Source organism: Periplaneta americana, chromosome 3 (genome assembly GCF_040183065.1).
Source record: "Periplaneta americana isolate PAMFEO1 chromosome 3, P.americana_PAMFEO1_priV1, whole genome shotgun sequence".
In the NCBI taxonomy this organism is placed as follows: Eukaryota; Metazoa; Arthropoda; class Insecta; order Blattodea; family Blattidae; genus Periplaneta; species Periplaneta americana.
Window position 1 is genome coordinate 174,948,058 of NC_091119.1, and position 21,454 is coordinate 174,969,511.

A 21,454-nucleotide genomic window follows, 5' to 3' on the forward strand; every position below is an offset into this window, starting at 1 on the left:
TTGGGTGAAGGAGTAGATAGCACAAACTGAAAATGTACGTGTCTTTTTTTCTTTATGTATCAATCAATCAATCAATCAATTAGGCATTATGAGTGTTTCTACTCTGTGTTGATTTCACGAAGTCCTTCCGCTCTGTTCTGTCTGCAGCCAGATCTTCCCAGTTGTCAATCTCTGTCTCCAGGCATTCTTTCAGGATCTCATCCTTCCATTTACTCCTTAGTATTCCCAGAGGTCTTTTTTATTTGAAAATACCTTTACACTTCTGCAATCATCCATGCCCATTGTAGTATTTTGGCATTTACTAATTCCTCATTGGAGGTCTGTTGTATAATTCATGGATGTTGTCATTACTTCAAATTTTACACTTATTTTCATGTAAGTAAAAAAATTGGATAAAAAATATGCAGTAGCCTGCATCGCGGAGACAGGCATATCCTTGAATGTTGAATACATCTCAGGGTTAGGGGTTGAGGAATGAAATAACAGTTACTATATTTACACGATTATAATACTCACCTTTTTTTGACGAAATATTGTCTTGAAAACTAGGATGCATATTACGTTTGTTGGCGTATTATATTGCAGCCAGAGCTTCCCAGTTGTCAATCCCCATCTCCAGGGATTCTTTCAGGATCTCATCCTTCCATTTACTCCTTGGTATTCCCAGAGGTCTTTTTTCTTTGAAAATACCTTTACACTTCTGCAATCATCCATGCCCATTGTAGAGTTTTGGCATTTACTAGTTTCTCAATGGAGGTCTGTTATATAATTCATGGATGTCGTCATTACTTCAAATTTTACACTTATTTTCATTTAAGTAAAAAATTGTATAAAAAATAAGCAGTAGCCTCTATCGCGGAGGTAGGCATATGTTTGAATGTTGAATACATCTTGAGGTTAGGGGTTGATGAATGAAATAACAGTTAATGTATTTACGCGATTATAATACTCACCTTTTTTTTTTTTTTTTTTTGACAAAATATTGTCTTGAAAACTATAGTCCCTTCGCTCTAATTTCCGGCAGCCAATCGCGTTGCAGGTCAGCTACATTTAAATGTGTGCGTCTTGTGATTCGCTGAGGAAGACGTTATTCATTTCTTAAGGCTCGATAAATACTTAATATAATCGCCCGCCATTTTGGCTCTTTCGTTGGCGTTCGCAGAAAGCACATGAAGACGTTATTTCCTGCTCAATTATGTGCTGAATTACAGTGTGTGTGATTTATTATCATAAGAGCTACGACATGATAATGTTTAACGGTGTGGCAAATAGATTCCTCGTATGGTAGCTCGGCAACGAAAGAACAAAAATGGCGAACGATACTACCTACCTAGACTTTATAGAGCCTTCATTTCCTAAGACATAAGCAAAGAGGAGGAGTCATGCCGGGAATAACAGCGTCGCGACTATAGGATGCATATTACGTTTATTGGCGTATTATGTTGTTGTTTAGTCAACTGTCTGAAGACAAGTCTGAATCTCTCAAGTGATACCAACATGCCACCACTTATGAGGCAACTAGGCCAGGAGATGGTATAGGGTGGTCAGTTTCTTTTCCCCTCCATTGCATACATTGCCGACTATAGTCCCATCGCTCTTATTTTTGGCAGCCGATCACATTGCAGGTTGGCTACATTTGAACGTGTGCGTCTTGCCATTCACTTCTGATGACATTATGCGCTTCCTAAGACTCAATAAATACTTTATGCTCGACCATGCCGAAATGTAGTAATTATACACCTGGTAGCAGTCCTTTAATGCATGTCATTAAAGTACAGGTGTTCAGCCAATGACAAGTCAGCTTACAGGTGTTCAGCCAATGACAAGTCAGCTTTGTACCATTATAAAACCGCAAGTATCGATTATTCTCGGATATGCAATCGAAAGAGAATTAGCGAAAAGTCACGGAGGCTGGAAACCCAATACTGTCGCAGAAGGTTATGTTCTGTTACTATAACAATTAGCGTTAATTGTAAATAATATTCAAATAAATTCAATTTGTCATCTCGTTTTTCAATTCTAAATCAATTTTCAGGTTATACCAGAGTAATGTTCATATTATTCTGTGCCAAGGTCAATGAAATTCGGCCTCGGAAAAAATCAATACTTTCGCATCTGCGCACATCTCACAATTCAGGTCAGTTCGCACATAACCATAATTTTGAATACTTTCAAGTTAGAAATATGGTCGAGCATAAAAAGTCGTATGAAACTTGCCTATAATGGTAATTAAGACACTCGTACACAATCATACTTGCGTCTTAATTACTACCATTATAGGCTCGTTGCATAATGTACTATAATATAATCGCCCACCATTTTTGTTCTTTCTTTGGCATTCGTAGAAAGTACATGACAACATTATTTGCCGCTCAATTATTTGTTCAATTACAGTGCATTTGATTTATTATCATAGGAGGTACGACATCTGCAGTGCTTGGGAAAAGTGACACAAGTCAGTTTCCACAAACCTTTTTTGATAATTTATTGACAACTTACGGAACATCTGCTCGCTTGGAAGAAAATACATAAGTATTCCTCCCATTACAATAATTCATACAGAAAAAAATCAAATCGACATAAACCAGTGTAAGTTGTCAATAAATTATCAAAAAAGGTTTGTGGAAACTGATTTATGTCACTTTCCCTGAGCACTGCAGACATAATAATACTTAACAGTGCGGGAAATAGATTCCTCTTCTGGTAGCTCAGCAACGAAAGAACAGAAATGGCAAATGATACTTCCTCTCTAGATTTTATAGAGCCTTCACTTCCTAAGGCATAAACAAAGAAGAGGAGTCACGTCAGAAATAACAGCAACATGACTAAAGCTAAATATTTCACTAATGAGACTTCAGATGCATACAGTTGTTTTCCTCTGACATATATCGTCAAGTGACATGTACTGCTTGATAATAGATGTATATATGAGCCAGAATTTATGCTACGAGATATGGTGGTAAACCACTGAGAGAAATGGCCATTACAGGTTCATATTTTCTCATCTTTTGTGCACTTTTTATTCGTAATATCATAATGACTTTTCTTTTATTCTGAGATTTTATGTATACAATTTTTAACAATCACGCATTGTTGAATACACTAATAGAATTTATCAACAATTACTGACGAAAGAATGCATGACGTTAGTCATTGTTCTACATCAACCCAGACCTATTGACCATAAATTCCAGTTCTGATTCTCCAAGTGAGGATGAATGTGTTGCATAGCTACAGGTGAAGGTGCCTTGATAATCTGTCTTGATAATATACGTAATTTTAATCATTAGTGATTCTTAGCATAGGTGTAAATTATATCTGTCAGTAATTTTTTACGGATTTTGGATAAAAATTTGGGGTTCATATTATATTCGAGTCCACACCTGTGGAGTGACGGTCAGCGCATCTGGCCGCGAAACCAGGTGGCACAGGTTCAAATCCCGGTCGGGGCAAGTTACCTGGTTGAGGTTTTTTCTGGGGTTTTCCCTCAACCCAATATGAGCAAATGCTGGATAACTTTTGGTGCTGGACCCCGGACTTATTTCACCAGCACTATCACCTTCATTTCATTCAGACGCTAAATAACCTAGATGTTGATACAGCGTCGTAAAATAACCTAATGAAAAATATTATATTCGATGGCGTTTAATATTCGAGTAAATACTCTGACTACATTTATTTGTTATTCACCAGTGAGATGGCATATGGTTCTACAAATGTAGTTGCCAAGCAACATTATAATTGTTGTCCAGCTCTAGACACCACACTTCTGTAGCTCCGATACATAGTTCGTGTGTTACTACTGGCACCTGAAGTTCATACATGACGCAGTTTCGGCTTATCTTACACCCCTACCCCCAATTCCACTTGCTCTGCACTTACCTGTTTATAACTTTGAATCTTTGACTTTCAAGATGGAATAAAACTTGTTACCGCCTACTGATTAGTTACTGAGTCACAGCTGTTATGTCACTAATTTTGTAACACCCCAACTCCAGAATGGCACCCCGATCAATTTCAAAGACGACTCACATCTTCGTCCAACTCTTCCGTTTTGCATGAATGATTTTTTTTTTTTTTTTTTTTTTTTTTTTGCCTAGCCGAAAGAGCCATTGCATGGATGAATATATAATAGGATGTGAAACTGACTGAGTTTCCCATAACACATACTAGAGGTGCTGTTGTAGAAATTGATCTTGCTGCCACTTGTTGGGCGGAGGGGCGTTATTACATCTAGCAGCACACCAAGTAGCGAAAAGAGTAACTAATTACTCCATGCATTTAGCAGCGCACCTGATGACGAAAATGTTAAACTGTGCAGAAAGTATTCCCTCCCACCCTCATCGATATTCAAAACTAACCCAATTTAAAATAAAACATTTACATTTTTATTCCTCATAGCATCTTCTACTGAAAATTCTTACCGGAGCCAACAGGAAGATAAAAGAGACAATCTATTTTACACTACCCAATTAAAATATAATCAGACAGAGACAAAAAATAAAGTAAAAGGTTAGATAATTGGGATTGTATTCTTTGGGTATTTATTGTACAGCGCAATGGAAAAGTCTGCAAGAACTACTTACATAGTTCAATTTATTATATTACTATTACTTTACAATACATTCAACAACACTATTTTTGCAATGTCCATAAACATCACTGTTTAACATACACTGCTTATACACACACGTAGTATCACTTTATGTTCACTTATTAGCAAGATTCTGGCTGCCATTTTGTTTTCTCAAGCATCATCTGTTCTTCTCTAATGAACGGATAAATAGAGAACTCTGGGTAATGTGTAGTTCTGTTGTTCACCATCTACGACGTTGAGCGCCGATCACCTTATTTGAGCCCCCTGCCACCATATGGTCCTGACCGCAGTTTCGCATCCTATTATATATTTATCCATGGCCATTGTTGTGGTATTGTCGGTTTTTTGGGTGCTGGATATGAGGGATTTTACTGTAACGTGGTTGTTGAGGGACGTACTTCACCTCTGCATTGTACCTTAACTGTGGTACATCAAGAGGTGACCTATAGAGTGACAAAACTTCAAAGTTTGTGTTCTTCCATCCGTTCTCTAATTGTTCCTTTTGTGACGCCACAAATTCGCCTTTGACTCTCTGTCCTTCACACAGTTAATTATTTTGAGTTTCAACTTCCTAAATACGCCTTTCTTCTTGGACGTCGCATGTGCACTGAACTCAGGACTCGATACTATGTGAGCATATGTATGATGTAGACTATACACCTGAGGACAAGTGGATGAGGGTTGTTGTCTGTGGTTGATTGCTAGTGATTAGAGATGCGAGCCTAAAAATAGAATGCTACATCAAGAGAATTTTCTGAGAAAATAGTCAAAATCGGCTGCTGCAAAGACAACTCTCTATTGTATACATAACTAGTTTTAAACCATTAAGAATTCCTTGCAGTTTACAAAACTATTAAGAATGAAACATTTGGTCATGTGGAATTACAGTAATATGGGGCTGTAAATGACACTAGATTCTTTCTCAACTCTAGGTAGAGTTAGTAATAAATTTAATGCAGTGTTGTTCTACTATGATTCACTAAATCTCTACAGTCAAGAATTTCAGTGATATATTATTTTTTTTAGGGACATACTTGTTATTTTTACAGTTTGTTGCAAATTTAGGCAGTCTGGAGACTACAACACACCACAAATTGAAAATGCATATGACATAAGTTTAGTGTAGACTTAGTTGTTAAGTGGTCAGTATTAGAAATCTACAACTAAAATTACAACTGCCTCAGTATTAGAAATCTATAACTAAATTTGCAACTGCAGATTACAATTTTTTCAACGCTACAAGCATTACTACAGTGTACTTGGAAGGCAGAAGTTGCAAGAATGGTAAGTAAAGCAAACAATAATTATAATTTCATTGTGGGGTATATAGTTAAACACAGAATAAATATGGGAAATGCCTGTTATTATTCGGTTGAGAAGCTTTTATCATCCAGTCTGCTGTCAAAAAATCTGAAAGTTAGAATTTATGAAACACTTATATTACCGGTTGTTCTTTATGGTTGTGAAACTTGGACTCTCACTTTGAGAGAGGAACATAGGTTAAGGGTGTTTGAGAATAAGGTGCTTAGGAAAATATTTGGGGCTAAGAGGGATGAAGTTACAGGAGAATGGAGAAAGTTACACAACACAGAACTGCACGCACTGTATTCTTCACCTGACATAATTAGGAACATAAATCCACTCGTTTGAGATGGGCTAGACATGTACGAGGCGCATCCAGAAAGTAAGTTTCCCTATTAAAAAAAAAAAGAACACACACTTTCAGGAAAACATTTATTGGCAACAGGTACAGCAATGTTTCAGCTATTTTTCAACATAGCCACCATCAGAATTGAGACACTTTTCGTATCATGGGATCTACTTTTGTATCCCTCTGTCGTAGAACTCTGCTGCCTGTGAATGGAACCAGCGTGTGACAGACGTCTTCAGCTCTTCGTCATTGCCAAAACCTCACAAAAGGACAGGAATTTGTTGAGGTGCAAGAAAACGTGAAAATCGCTGGGAGCAAGATCAGGACTGTAGGGTGGATGATCAAACAACTCCCAGCTAAATTCCGTCAAAACAGCTGCTGTACGCCGAGCCGTATGTGGACGAGCATTATCATGGAGGAGCACAACAGTAAGCATTCCACGCCTCTTGTTTTGAATGGCACGTCGCAATTTTTGCATTGTTTCACAGTAACGGTCAGCGTTCACTGTTTCACCTCTTGGAAGGAAATCAATGAGCAGAATGCCTTCCTGTCCCAGAATACCGTGCACATCACTTTCCGTACCGACAACGTCTGTTTGAATTTCGTTCTGACCGGAGATCCACTATGCCGCCAATGCATTGACTGCTGCTTGGTTTCCAGGGTGAAGTGCGAAATCCAAGTCTCATCGCCCGTGACGATCCTGTCGAGGAACTCGTCGCCGTCATCGTGATACCGTTGCAGGAATGTCAGTGCTGCTCCTAAACGTTGCATTTTGTGTTCGGGTGTCAGGTTTTTCGGCACCCACCTGGCACACACTTTTTTGAACAGCAGGTGCTTAATGACAATCTCATGCAACAAGGATCGCGATATCTGCGGAAAATGGCTGCTCAGCTCCGTAATCGTGAAGCGACGGTTCTCCATGATGCACTGCTGCACCAGCTCAACACGATCATCATTGATGAGGGACGGTCGCCCACTGCGCTCTTCATCATGGACACTTTGACGACCTTCGGAAAACTGCCTACACCAGCGATGCACCATCTGCTTACTCATGATGTTCGGCCCATAGACCTGACAGAGCTGCCAATGAATTTCAATTGGCGCAATGCTTTGTGCATTAAAGAACTTTATCACCGACCGAACCTCGCAGGCGGCGGGAGAAGGAATAAGAACTTCCATTTTGGACCACTGCTGCCACGCTACTGGCACCAGGCGGGACCTGTCCGGCTGGTATATGATTGATACATAATAGATCTGTTACGCATGCACAATTGACACGGCTAATTACGTTTACTTTCAAGGGGAAAAAATCGGGAAACTCACTTTCTGGATGAGCCTCGTAGTACATATGGGCGAATCCAGAAATGCATAGAGTGTGTTGGTTGGGAGGCCGGAGGAAAAAAAAAAACCTTTTGGGAGGCCGAGACATAGATGGGAAGATAATATTAAAATGGATTTGAGGGAGGTGGGATATGATGGTAGAGACTGGATTAATCTCACTCAGGATAGGGAACAATGGCGGGCTTATGTGAGAGCGGCAATGAACCTCCGGGTTCCTTAAAAGTCAGTAAGTAAGTTGTGGGGTATATAGATTAATTTTTACAAAATGCTTACAGTTTACTTAAAATATTACTATTGCATTTAGTACCATGAAACTGAAAGCAGGTTTTTTTTTTTTTTTTTTTTTTTTTTTTTTTTTTTTTTTTTTTTCAAAATGCATCTTATTGAATACAGATGTGACCTGAAATGTTCGTAATTACTTTGTGCTATTTAGAAAATTATACTGAAGTATTTTCTCTCTTGGGGAGGGATGGGGCCAACTATCAGTTTCATTGGGGGCGTGATGCCCCTGTTCTATAAGTTGAGAGAGCAGAAAGTGTCAAAGTTAGCGCTTATGGATTTATATTGATTACTTTGGCGTCTAGAAGAGTTGAAGGGTACATTATCATTGTGAAAACAATGGTAACAGCAAGAACATATGAAATACTGTACAATAAAAAAAGAGGATCTGCTCCTGTAAATCCGAATTGAGAAATGTAGAGTCATATAACATTTTGCATTGTGTCACAGGTGGGTTTCAATCTCATTGCTTCACTAGGTCTGTGTTGAAACATGGTTGTGACGTTGGGCAGAGCACGTCAGCTCTGAAAAGTGAGCAACGCATCTACATATAGCTTTTGGTGACTGAAGAATTCAACAGAAAAATCTTTGTAGCCAAGCTTACGGGAATTATTGCAGGTTATGAACATGCATTTTTGAATGGCGTCACTGGTTGTTGGAGTATAGAGAAAATGTAAAATAAAATGACTGTTCAAACCAGTCTAAGCAGTGTTTAAATGGGAAGGGAAGGTGTTTTACGAATTCTCACATAAGAATTAAATATCAAAGTCTTTCCAAAGTTTATCCTGAAATTCGTGGAAGAACAAAAATACAAAAATAAGGCTGGAAGGAAGTATCTTTGAATCTTGCAACACACTGAAAATGAAATACTCATAGCTCTTTAAATATAGTAATAAGACTTGGATTATCATATATGTACGACTTTTTCAATTTCACCAAAAACTTGATGTCAGTGTGTTACTCATATTTCATATATATTATTACCTGCTTGATGGGTACAACCACATGTTTGTTAAAACAAGTTTCAATACAGACTGAATAGAACAACCAAATTAATAGTTGGCACACTATGATAAGTTGGAATATATGACATGACTCTACAGTAATATTTGCTTTCTTGCACTTCATCACTTCCAAATTACAGGAGCAGTTTTTCTACATACCCCATACACTATACCACAGTGGTCGTCAGCCTCGCTGAAATGTGCAAAGGGTATGCGATGCTGTCCTGTGTGCAGTGTCGTGCAACAGGGAGAGATAGAGAGCATACCCGCTAGCAGCTATGGAGTGCACCCTAGTGCACTATGTTTTCCGCGGGTAAGAGAGGCTAGCCCCAGCGTGCTCTGTGCTGACGACCCCTGCTATACCATATGATGAGGTTTTAGATATGCACGTCTTTTATCTAGAACAGCTTATTTAAATCAATGTCATTGTGTAATATTGTATCCATATTTGTAAGTTACATGAAATAAATAGTTTTCTTTGTATTATATATGTTTATTATCATATTTTCTATATATCAAATAACATTTAAAAAATAAGCAATTATTATAACAACATTTCATATAATGATAGTACAAAGAGAGTGTTGAGCTCAGCTCCCAGCTGGGAACATGCGCATCAGACATGCTTGCGTTCATGTCCAACCTGTGGCGTAACGGTTAGCGCGTCTGGCCGCGAAACCAGGTGGCCCAGGTTCGATTCCCGGTCGGGGCAAGTTACCTGGTTGAGATTTTTTCCGGGGTTTTCCCTCATCCCAATATGAGCAAATGCTGGGTAACTTTCGGTGCTGGACCCCAGACTCATTTCACCAGCATTATCACCTTCATCTCATTCAGATGCTAAATAACCTAAGATGTTGATAAAGCGTCGTAAAAGAACTTACTAAAATAAAAAAAAATAAAAAATGCTTGCGTTCATATGTCGATGACTCATATATATGTCATCTCATACTATGCTCAAGGTCATTGCAGACACATGTTTAGTTAACTTAGAAGTGTATTGAATTTTACAGAAGTCTTTTGATATTCCACCTAACAAGTTCACACTAGAACACAGAATTTTTATGTATGAACTTAGAGATAGAGATAGATGTGTGAATAATAATTTCATCAAAAGATGTTGAAAATGTATGAATGTGGACAGACACCACTTTGAGCAAGCAACTCCTATAACATTACGAAATATAAATATTATATTGTGTGCATGGCATTATTAATCCACTCAGTATGGAATTTATATGCGAAATGCACATTATTTTTTATACATTTAAAAATATGTGGTAATGATATACTTTGCAAGTTGCACCTTCATAGACAATTTGACCAGTGTTTGATAATGTATATAAATTTATATTCCAGGCAAAAATGCATATTTTAGTCATGAATGTGGTATTAAATTACAATTTTCCCCTTTAGCTAATTACTAGCGCTAGGCAGAACATTTCAGTGAAGTGAAAACAGTGTTAGATTCCTTAAATGCGGAAGATGCAGCTAGCATTGTGATAGCTCAAGAATGTTTTTCTGAAGATGGCATCGAGAAAAAGATCCAGTACATTCATAAGTGCTTCTCTAAATGACTTGAAATTATAACACATTTGGAGGCTCGAAACAATTCTTTGAAGTATTCACTTTCTCTGATATATTGAATTTAAAATTTATTGTCTTCAGAAACTCACAGTATTGCTAAAATTGCATTTGATAAGCTTAGTCAGGTGTTAAATAAAATCCTGGTTACAAAACAATCTGTCAAATTAGAAAAACGCTGTCTGGTGATGGTGAAAAAAACTGTAACAGAAGAGGAATTCACTGAAGAAGAGTTGTGGTGTTTTTCACATGCACCTGTGGCATCATGCAGTGTGGAAAGGGCATTTTCATTGTATAAAACCTTCTTCACTGATAGACGTGGGAGCTTCACAGAAGAAAACCTCAGAACAACTTTCCTTATCTACTGTAACAGCCACAAATAATGTAAGATTACCCACAAAAGAAATAGTTAATTTGATTTTTATTTGTTTTTGCGTATTATGGTACATATTTTCTGCATTTTTCGTCCATATCTGCATGCATATTTTACTGTTTGATTGTGCATACAAATCCGGACTCTGCCGATCACTAATGACTCAGTTTATACTGACCATGCAAGCATATCCGATGCGTGTTTTCTCAGCCAGGATCCGAGCTCTTTTAATTTATTGTTACATACATATAAAATACACGACAACAAAAGTCCTTATTTTAATATCAGAAAATTCGTTGTCTGCTATACAATTAATTTTTACGAGTATAAACTCTAGAACTTGCTTACACAACTCACTCGAGTGAGGGGAACAGCTTAAGTCCCCAAAATACACATAAATATAAATTCTTTCTGAAATTATTAATTTTAACCATATTATGCTTGTTTGGCACAGGAATGTTATGGCTAATATTGTTGAGAAAACAAGCTAGAAATAGAGATTTAAAAAATACTCTAATTCTTGCATCATAGATTGGTATGTCACAATTCTAGTAAGAGGCCAGGCAGTTTAACGTTAAATGATTAAACTTTCACAACATATTGAAATTACACAATACATATAACATTTTTGGCCATACACTCATTCTGAAACTATTTCTGTGACTGCATTATCATATTATAAATGTTACAAAATGTGATGTGTGAAGGTGTTGGTGTAGAATAATTCAAACACATATATCAGATATTCAGGCACATTGGCGTGGATTTGTCTTTTATTTTAAATAATATATATTGATAACCTTGTATTGACCTGAGTATTTACACACATTACAAAAAGTGTGGAAAAATGTACATTTTTTTAGCTTTTTAATTTGTTTATTTAATCAAACTGTTAAAATCATTGCCCCTTACCGCAGCATCGTGATCTAACTAAGGTGTCATGTCCAGGACTCAGATATAGAATGCGAGATAATTGGAGTCCTCATGGAGAAGGAATTTTCTCATGAAATTTCGGCCAGTGTATGGGACCGGTGCCTGCCCAGCACTATGATGGATTTGGGGAGCTACAATAGACAGCAAAATCTGGTTATAAAAACCAACTATAATGGCTGGAGGAATCATTGTGCTATCATATGCTACCTCTATTCTGATTGGATGAACATTCACTTCTGTTGAGGCATCTGGGCTGTCATTATTTTAATTTATTTTTATTTAAAAACATTAAGTGCATTTAGTTGTAAATTTTATAAATATTAACTGTATTGCAAGGAATATACAGAGAGGGTTTGAAACTGAATGGGTTACATCAGCTGCTTATTTATGCAGATGACGTGAATATGTTAGGAGAAAATCCACAAACAATTCGGGAAAACACGGGAGTTTTACTTGAAGCAAGTAATGAGATAGTTTGGAAGTAAATCCCGAAAAAACGAAGTATATGATTATGTCTCGTGACCAGAGCATAGTACGAAATGGAAATATAAAAAATCATTTGAAGAAGTGGAAAAATTCAAATATCTTGGAGCAACAGTAACAATTACAAATGACACTCGAGAGGAAATTAAAAGCAAAATGAATATGGAAAAGTCTGCTATTATTCGGTTGAGAAGCTTTTGTCATCCAGTCTGCTTTCAAAAATACTGAAAATTAGAGTTTATAAAACAGTTATATTACCGGTTGTTCTGTATGGTTGTGAAACTTGGACTCTCACTTTGAGAGAGGAACAGAGGTTAAGATTATTCGAGAATAAGGTGCATAGGAAAATATTTGGGGCTAAGAGGGTTGAAGTTACAGGAGAATGGAGAAAGTTACACAATGCAGAACTGCACGCATTGTATTTCTCACCTAACATAATAAACTTATGAACATAGGCCAGAGGGAAAAAGATCATTTGGAGGCCGAGACTTAGATGGAAGGATAATATTAAAATGGATTTGAAGGAGGTCGGATATGATGCTAGGGACTGGAAGTATCAACTTAAAGTACAGAGACATTATTATGATGTGAGGTGAGAAAATGGCGGGTGACTCGGGCCCACTTCTAGCATGGTTTCCGGCGAGCACATAACCATTTCTCCAGCACTTGTACAATACATAGGAGTACTAACAATAATTGTTCATAGTTGTTGCTGAAAATGGCTTTCATTTGCCACCACACACAACTGACATCTTTTGATAAACGAATGAAAAACACTCTGAAGTTCCACACCATTGATAGCCTCGATTTCTTCTGGTATATAGTTTTTAGTTCATCTATAGAATGAGAATTTTTCCTATAAACCCTACCTTTTAGTATTTCCCATAAATAAAAATCACAGTGTGTTAGATGTGGACTTTGTGGAGCCCACAAATTATTACATCTTGTTTTCTCACACGATCTTCTGCCTTTTATGTACATATTGCACATATACACATGTTCACTCGATGAGAATTTGTTGGTAGGCATTACCTAAATACACAATAATCACTAAACTTTATACACTTGAAGAATCAAGACTTTCGTAACACGATTTGTGACTACAGTAAATGCCATATGGTGACTGAGGACCTACTCGCCGCACCTCTAACAACCCGCGCAGGGAGCAGGCTGCCAGTAAAGGCTGGTTCACAATAAACCCGAAACGAAAATGAAAACTGTAAAATTGTTAAAATGTGTACCTTTAAATGTGAGCATTCACAATTAACGAAAAGCTTGCCAGAGCCCGGGATCAGGAACGGAGAGTTGGCCAAGTTTCAACTTTGGCTTTCACGTTTCCGATCACAGCCCACTAGATTCATTCTGTTGTCATTTAAAAACTATTTTGTCATTGTATATTTTGTAGCAAGAAGACCATGACATAACCTATGCATTATTTTGTTCTGTGCTGTGCATCATGGAGCAAGATTTATTTGATGAGATTCTAATATTGAGTGTTGAGGAAAATCCTCACGTTTACGATAAGCGCCACGCCTCGTATAAAGATGAGAAAATGAAGGAGAATACGTGGCTTTCAATAGCTGCATCTTTGAACACCGATCGTAAGTGAATCATATTTTATTACTGTATTGGTTGTATTACACACTACATATTCATGCTTCAATTCAATAACTACTGTTGTGTTCATTTTTGTTTTATTACAAATGTTTCTTCTCTAATTATTTTACGTTATGGTAGATTTAAAATAGGTTGTGATAATAAAGATGCATGGGCATATTTATAGTACCGTACCTAATGAGGTTTTACAGTTGAAATTTCGAAGTTGATTAATCTGTGTTTATGTTGGCTGCCTTGTTATCATGAGAGAACGCCATTGGTCAATTATACACAAATAACATCAGAATGCGTAATATCGACTTTACATATCGTTACTGACATGCATATCGATATGCGTAGTCGTCTACGTTCTAGGTTTATTGTGAATCAAAAATTTTCATATTCACGTCCTCTGCTTCTCGTTTTCATTCTGGTTCTCGTTCCCGGTTTATTGTGAACCAGCCTTAACCCGCTGTTTTCTTGCCTCACGTCATAATGTCTCTGTAGTAATTCAGAAAACACTGGAAATATGAATGTTTCCAAATCTGTTGTGATATCGTCAGTTTCTTGGTAAAAGTGAGCAAGTCCAAAATACATAATTGTTGGAAAAAGGCATTTAAAGGTTTAATGATCCATCTAGAAGGTAACTGTACTTCTTTAGATGTTAGTAATTAGTTATTATGAAGGTAAATGTGCTATATTATTAGTTTTTAATATAAAATTGTCTTAAATTTTCATAATGCTTGGAAGCCTTCACTGTGACTTGGTCACTTTTACCAAGAAACCGACGATATGTGTATTTTAGAGAGTTTATTGTTGCATGGCTATAGTCAAAATTTAAAAAATGTCAAATTTTAAACAGAATATTGCAGAATAAAGTATTAATTTCTCTCTTTTCGTTTAGAGCGTTTCTTCATTCTGCTATATCCCCATGATATCAGGCCAATGAGAACTATTGCAGCAGGCCCAATCATAAAGAGCCCAAATTGCTCTAGAAGGCTCAGTTTTCGCTCTAATTTGTCACAATTAAGTTTGTCCAATACAATACTCCATTCTGATGGAGGATCACTGCACAGAGGCTCCACACCATCGTCCAATGTTACATTAACATTTTTGTTAGTCAGCCATTGCTTTGTAGTTTTCAAGTCACAATCACAGTTGAGAGGATTACCATGGATTTCCAGTTCCTTCAACTTCTTAACATCCAATAGAGCTCTGTCATTCAATCGCTGCAATTTATTGTTACCTAGATTCAAGGAGGACAGTTTTGGGATATATTTAAATACACCTGAAGGAAGGACATCGATATAATTGCCATTTAGATCTAAGACTTTGAGTTCTTTCAGATTTATGTATGGCTTCCTCAAATTCTTGGGAGGATTATAGAAGTGTACGGGTGTGTCATTTGTTAGTGACTCAATGTTGTTATTTCTTAAAGATAAAGTTTGCAAACTTTTTAATCTGAAGAAAGTTCTGTCGTGTATTGTGTGAATACCATTATTATCGAGGTTAATAACATCCAGGTTAATGAGACATTTAAATATATCATTCGGTAAATCTTTTATTTTATTGCCTGCAATAAACATCTTCTCTATACTACCAGCATATTTGAAAATATCTTGTGGTAGACCATTCAAAGAGTTATTGTTCAAATTTATAAATTTTAAGCGATTCAGAATTTTGAATACATTCGTTTCTATAGATTTTATTTTGTTTTCAGAGATTATCAGCACTTGCAATTGTGACAGACCTTCAAATAAACTTTGTTTCAGATGTTCCAATTTATTGTTCTTCATATGAAGCTCACGCAATTCTTTAAGATTTCTAAAAGTACGTGGAGCAATTGTGTGTATTCCACAATTGTTAATTCTTAAATCACTCAATTTCATAAGGCCATGAAACATACCAAGTTTTAGAATCCCCATTTTGTTATTGTTCATGTTGAGATAGCCCAGTTTATCGAGGCCTTCAAAAGCACCTGTCTGTATAATTTTTATGAGATTATCATGCAAATACATTAATTGTAAGTTCTGTAGAGGATGCTCCTCCAGAGTTCTGTTACCAGAATCATTGTTCAAGTTAACAAAAGCATTAGTGTGTAACGTACTAATTTTGTTGCCACTCAGATTTAGTTTATTGAGTGCATACAAACCGGAGAAATATTCAGGTTTCAGTGTTTCTAAATAGTTATTTGCAATACGAAGCTGTTTAAGGCGTTGAAGGGGAAGAAAAACCTCGTTATCAAGTTCACTGATGCTGTTTTTTGATAGTGACAAGGTCTTAAGTTGTGGTAAACCAATGAATGCCCCAGCATTAATATTTGTGATGTCATTCTCTTCTAGAAATAACACTTCCAGACTATTTAGACCTTTGAAAAACCCATAATCGAGAGTATTTAAAGTGTTTCCTTTTATATTAATCCAATATAAGTGATCCAACTCGTTGAAAGCATTAGGTTGTATCGTCATCACTCCACCATTTATAATGTGAAGATGCTGAATGTGAGCAGAACAGTTCAGTGGTGCCATTTCCTCTAAATCGGTGTAAGTGTTGTTGTATATTGTAACAAAATTTGGGCACCATTCACTTCGATACAAGAGAGAAGATAATTGTACTCCTTCGCAGAAGATTGCATTATTGGTTTCATTGCAGATGCATTTATTTGTACATACAGTTGCAGGAATTCCAAGTGAAACCGTGAGGAGAAATGATTGCATCAGCAGATATACGGTGTACTGCATGTTGATGCTAAATGAAAAAAAAAAAACAAAAATAGAAACATATCAAACTATACCGTAATTTCCCATAACTTAATAATCATAATTATGTGTTACCATAATTTTGAAATAGGTACTGTGTGTTTATATAAGGTGAACCGTAAGTAATGTCATTAATTTTAGGAGGTTATTCTGTGAGATATTCCAAACAAAAACGTTTAATTCTCACAGCTTATTGGATCCAACATGGTTTTCAAAAAAAAGTTTAATACAATTTTGCGCGTTTTTTGCTTCCTTTTGAAGATAAAAATTGTCTCATATGAAACACTTCATAGCATGTTTTGGGAAAGCCATTAATTTAATTCCTAATATGTTCAGTCAGTTTAAGAAGCAGTGTATTATGATAATAAATGATTGAAAGAATTTTAGTTTTGTCCTTTAAATGTGCAGAAATTCGATCCGAACAAAATGTAAGTTTTCCTTACGCAAATGAATGTTAAAATGTTACATTTATTCCGATAAAATTTCTTCACATTTAAAGGACAAAACTAAAATTCTTTCAATCATTTATTATTATAATACTGTGTCGCCGTGCTGGAAGATTCTAGTCGCGTCAGGGAGTTGGACACGCATCCAGCAAGAGGGAAGGCGAGGGGAAACGAGACTCGAGCTTCGGTAGGCGCTGCAGCGCGGTACAGGGCAAGGGGAAAGAAGACTACGGGGTGGAGCGGTGCAGAGCAAAGGAAGAAAAAGCGACTGTGACTGGGCGGAAGTAAGGAAGCATCTGGAGACAGATTGTTGTGGAGCCCCAGAAGCTTCGACGACGCAGAATATTCTAGACGTTCGTGGTAAATAACACCGTGAGTTGCTGACGAAAGTAAGTCTGTAGCGAGAGAGTTAGTTAGTCTCCAATCAGCTTCAAGTCTTGGACAGCAGTGAGGTGGACTTGAGTTCGAGTGAGTCTTCGGAAGTCAGTCTACACGTGAGTCTTCAAGCAAGCAAGAAAGTCAGCCTTCGAGACCGGGGTTCGACGTGAGGAAGATCGGGGTTCGATGTGCAGTGTGCTTGAGTGAGTCTGTAACTGTGGCAGTATTCAAGCGAATGCGACGTATCCGGAGGCTTGGGTTCGAAGTGCAGGGAACCGCATCTGGAAGGCTTGAGTTCGATGTGTAATGAACTGTATCCGGAAGGCTTGGGTTCGACGTACAGTGAACTTGAGTGAGCGCGCTAGAAGAACTAGCCAAGGCGAACGAATTGTGGACTGAAAACTGACAGTTTTGTTCTGCACATTGTGAACATTAGTTGAAATTAGGAGTACATTGTTGTTTTCTCAATAATACACGTGTATTGTCATTGTCGCTGTGTGAAGTGCAATAATGACTACTGTGTTGCTGTGTTGAGTGGAATACCCATTGTTGTAGGGTGATTGTTAAGAATAAAAGTCACATTGTTGTATAAATGTTACAATACACTGCTCTCTTAAATTAGCTGAGCATATTGGGAATTCAATCAAAGGAAGTAAAAACAAGCAACATTGTAGTAAACTTTTTTGTTGGAAATATGTCAAAGAATAATCCTTTGAAATTATTGACATTACTTTGGGCTCACTTTGTATACTCAGTATATGAGCGATTTATATCTTTTACAATTAAATTACTGTATATTTTGCATTTTTGGGGAGTAAGTGGTACAAAATATAGCATTTCATCATGTCTTTATTATTGAATGAATGAATGAATTGATGAGTGAGAGTGAGTGAATGAATGAATGAATGAATGAATGAATGAATGAATGAATGAATGAATGAATGAATGAAGTTTCTTTAGAACGTAAAAAATTTCTAAGATAGCTGTTTCTGTCCTTTTGGACATCGAATTATATCAGTAATAAAAATTGGAATACAGTTTTGATAACTCCCTTTGACACGGAAAATGGTCGCTCTCTTGTCGCGTGAATTTGCCCTAAGTGTCGTTCAAATTAACGCGAGATTCACACATGGAAATATTAAGCATCTAGTACGAGAATGAAGTCAAGTCGTAGCAGTGACGTATCTGTGTGTCACGAAACGACATATTCCCTACGAAGCCTTCATAGCTTTGTGATAGAGCCTTTTCTTTTCGTTACAAAGATCGGGCTTCGAATCTCTCTGTGTAAAACGCACACGTGTAAACACAGCGCACACGATGATTCCCGATCTATTCTCATGTGAGACTTGGCCTCTGAATAGCGACCAATTTTCGTGTCAAAGAGAGTACCTACATTAAATTAATTAAGACAAGTAAATCTTATTGTTACAATCTGCTATTTGGTAAAATAACTCACTCGATATCACTGTTACTGTGTTCAAATAAAATTATAAATACATAAAAACAGTAATTTAATGTAATATTTGCAAAACATGATGCATTTATTTCGCGACTGGTGCTTGTAATTTATCTAAGTGATATTTATTTCAAGATACTACCAATATTAATGTGATGTGTAATAATTCTTTTTACTGTTTGTGATCATTTTGTTTAATACGAACATGAAACACAATAATGTTAAAATGTTATGTTTTATTTAACGACGCTCGCAACTGCAGAGGTTATATCAGCGTCGCCGGATGTGCCGGAATTTTGTCCCGCAGGAGTTCTTTTACATGCCAGTAAATCTACTGACATGAGCCTGTCGCATTTAAGCACACTTAAATGCCATCGACCTGGCCCGGGATCGAACCCGCAACCTTGGGCATAGAAGGCCAGCGCTATACCAACTTGCCAACCAGGTCGACAAACACAATAATAATAGAGATAATTCACGACTCGTTCGTGATTGATTACGAAGTAAATATAGTAAATAATTGATTAAATGGCCATCTTACTCGTGTTAATTATGTAAGCATATGCGGCTTACAGCTGTTTCGGTGCTACTTGACACCATCCTCAGAATCTTCTGTGTCTCGGCGCCATCTTAACTTCGCTGCCTGTTGTGTGGGTGCGTTCGTGTGATGAAGAGTTGTGTCAAATAGTGTGTGTGTGTTGTGAAATTGATCTGTGTGTTGAGAATTTGATTAGGATGGTGTTTTAGTGTATCTGTAGGCTATATTTCATATTGTTCTAGTGTGTTGAGTTTTTGGTTTTTGAGTTGTATGTGTAGGATTTCCATGTCTGTATTTATGTTATTGTATGTGTGGTTAGCATTAGTTATGTGTTCGGCATATGTAGCACCGAAACAGCTGTAAGCCGCACATGCTTACATAATTAACACGAGTAAGATCGCCATTTAATTAATTATTTATATTCAAGTGTTAAAAGTAGTGTACGAAAGATTCAACATGGATTAAATATAGTACGTACCTAATACTTATATTACTTACATGGAATTTGTAGGAAAGTATATTTCACCTTCTCGAGTCCTTCACTATATTTTAATATTGACCATAATTACTATAACGTCTATAAATAAACATTGTTTAAGTATTTACAGTGATATTTCAAATTGTGTATCGGAATATGATAGGCACAATTTATTACTCGTAATTCCCTATTGCACAACATGCTGATTAACTATCCATACACACGTAGGCAGTTCTAATTCTCTTACCTATAAGCAGTAAAGTGCGGCAATTTTGTATGATCCCAGTTGACAGCAGCACTTGTGTGAAATAGAGTCTGCGGTAGACTGACCACACCTTCACTTTGCATGTTCATATTTCATATAGAAGTGTTGTACAAATGCTCTCGTGTTACACAGCATTCATTAACTTGGCGTAGCTTCTAATAACACATTAGGCATACTACCTTACGATGTTCTCTACTTATTGATTAGTCTATATACGTATATTATTTAGTGTTTAGTTAAAAATTCGATGTTCATTATTTTGCTCAGTAACTTCTAGAACAAAAGTATATGTTCATATAAGCTGTAATTAATTTTCCACAATACCGCTGTTATGTTTCTCGTGATATACTACTGACTAAATTGCAATATTATGGGTTTAGTGGCAATGAATTTAAATTATTTTCTCCTTATATTAATAACTTCAAGCAGTGTGTCTTCATTGACTGTATTGAATATTATATTAAATTATTAACTGCGAATTGACGTATGCGAAGAAGACATTTAGGCCTACATAAATTTTACAACAATAATAACAATATGAGAACAATATAGCAATAATAATAATAATAATAATAATAATAATAATAATATAAGCAAAGGAAGCGTTATTTAAATTAAACCTAAATAATTAAAGTAACTTAGCAAACCTAATTTTTCAGCCTTATTAAGTACATGCCAACTTAATTATTTACATGTATACTTACTGACTATACATATTAACTTAATGTAATTAATTTGATCTGTAATTAATCATCATAATCATAATATTAGTTTCCTGCCCAAGGTCAGGTCTTTCACTACAAACCCGGCATTCTCCAATCTTCCCTTTTTTTTTTTCCGCCTTCCTCTTAGTCTCCGCATATCATCTGATATCTCTTTCTGCCCCGAACTTTTCTCCCGTTCACCACTCCTTCCAATGCATCCTTAGTAGGCAGTTCCTTTTTAGCTAGTGACCCAGTCAATTTCTTTTTTCTTCCTGATTAGTTTCAGCATCATTCTTTCTTTACTCATTCATTCTAGCACAGTTTTATTTCTTATTCTGTCTGTCCATTTCGCACGCTCAATTCTTCTTTATATCCACATTTCAAATGCTTCTCTTCACTTCGTCGTAATGTCCATGTTGTTTCTGCTCTCTACAATTCTACACGCCAGACAAAGCACTTCACTAATCTCTTTCTTAGTTCCAGAGGAGATGCTCCTTTCTTAACCCTCGCAACTTAGCTGCTGTATAATTTCGTGTTACTATCTGGGGTCTGTTTGACCCCAAGCATATTTTTTGTATTATAACATTTTACA

The 21,454-nt window shown here is 36.6% G+C and overlaps 1 protein-coding gene across 1 annotated transcript; it reads right to left on the minus strand.

Annotated features, from left to right (window-relative positions):
- Positions 1-9,356: 9,356 nt before the first annotated feature.
- Positions 9,357-16,561, minus strand: LOC138696846 (insulin-like growth factor-binding protein complex acid labile subunit). The gene has a single exon (XM_069822292.1). The coding sequence runs from the start codon at positions 16,553-16,555 to the stop codon at positions 14,720-14,722; it is 1,836 nt and encodes a 611-aa protein (XP_069678393.1). The 5' UTR covers positions 16,556-16,561; the 3' UTR covers positions 9,357-14,719.
- Between the last annotated feature and the right edge of the window lie 4,893 nt (positions 16,562-21,454).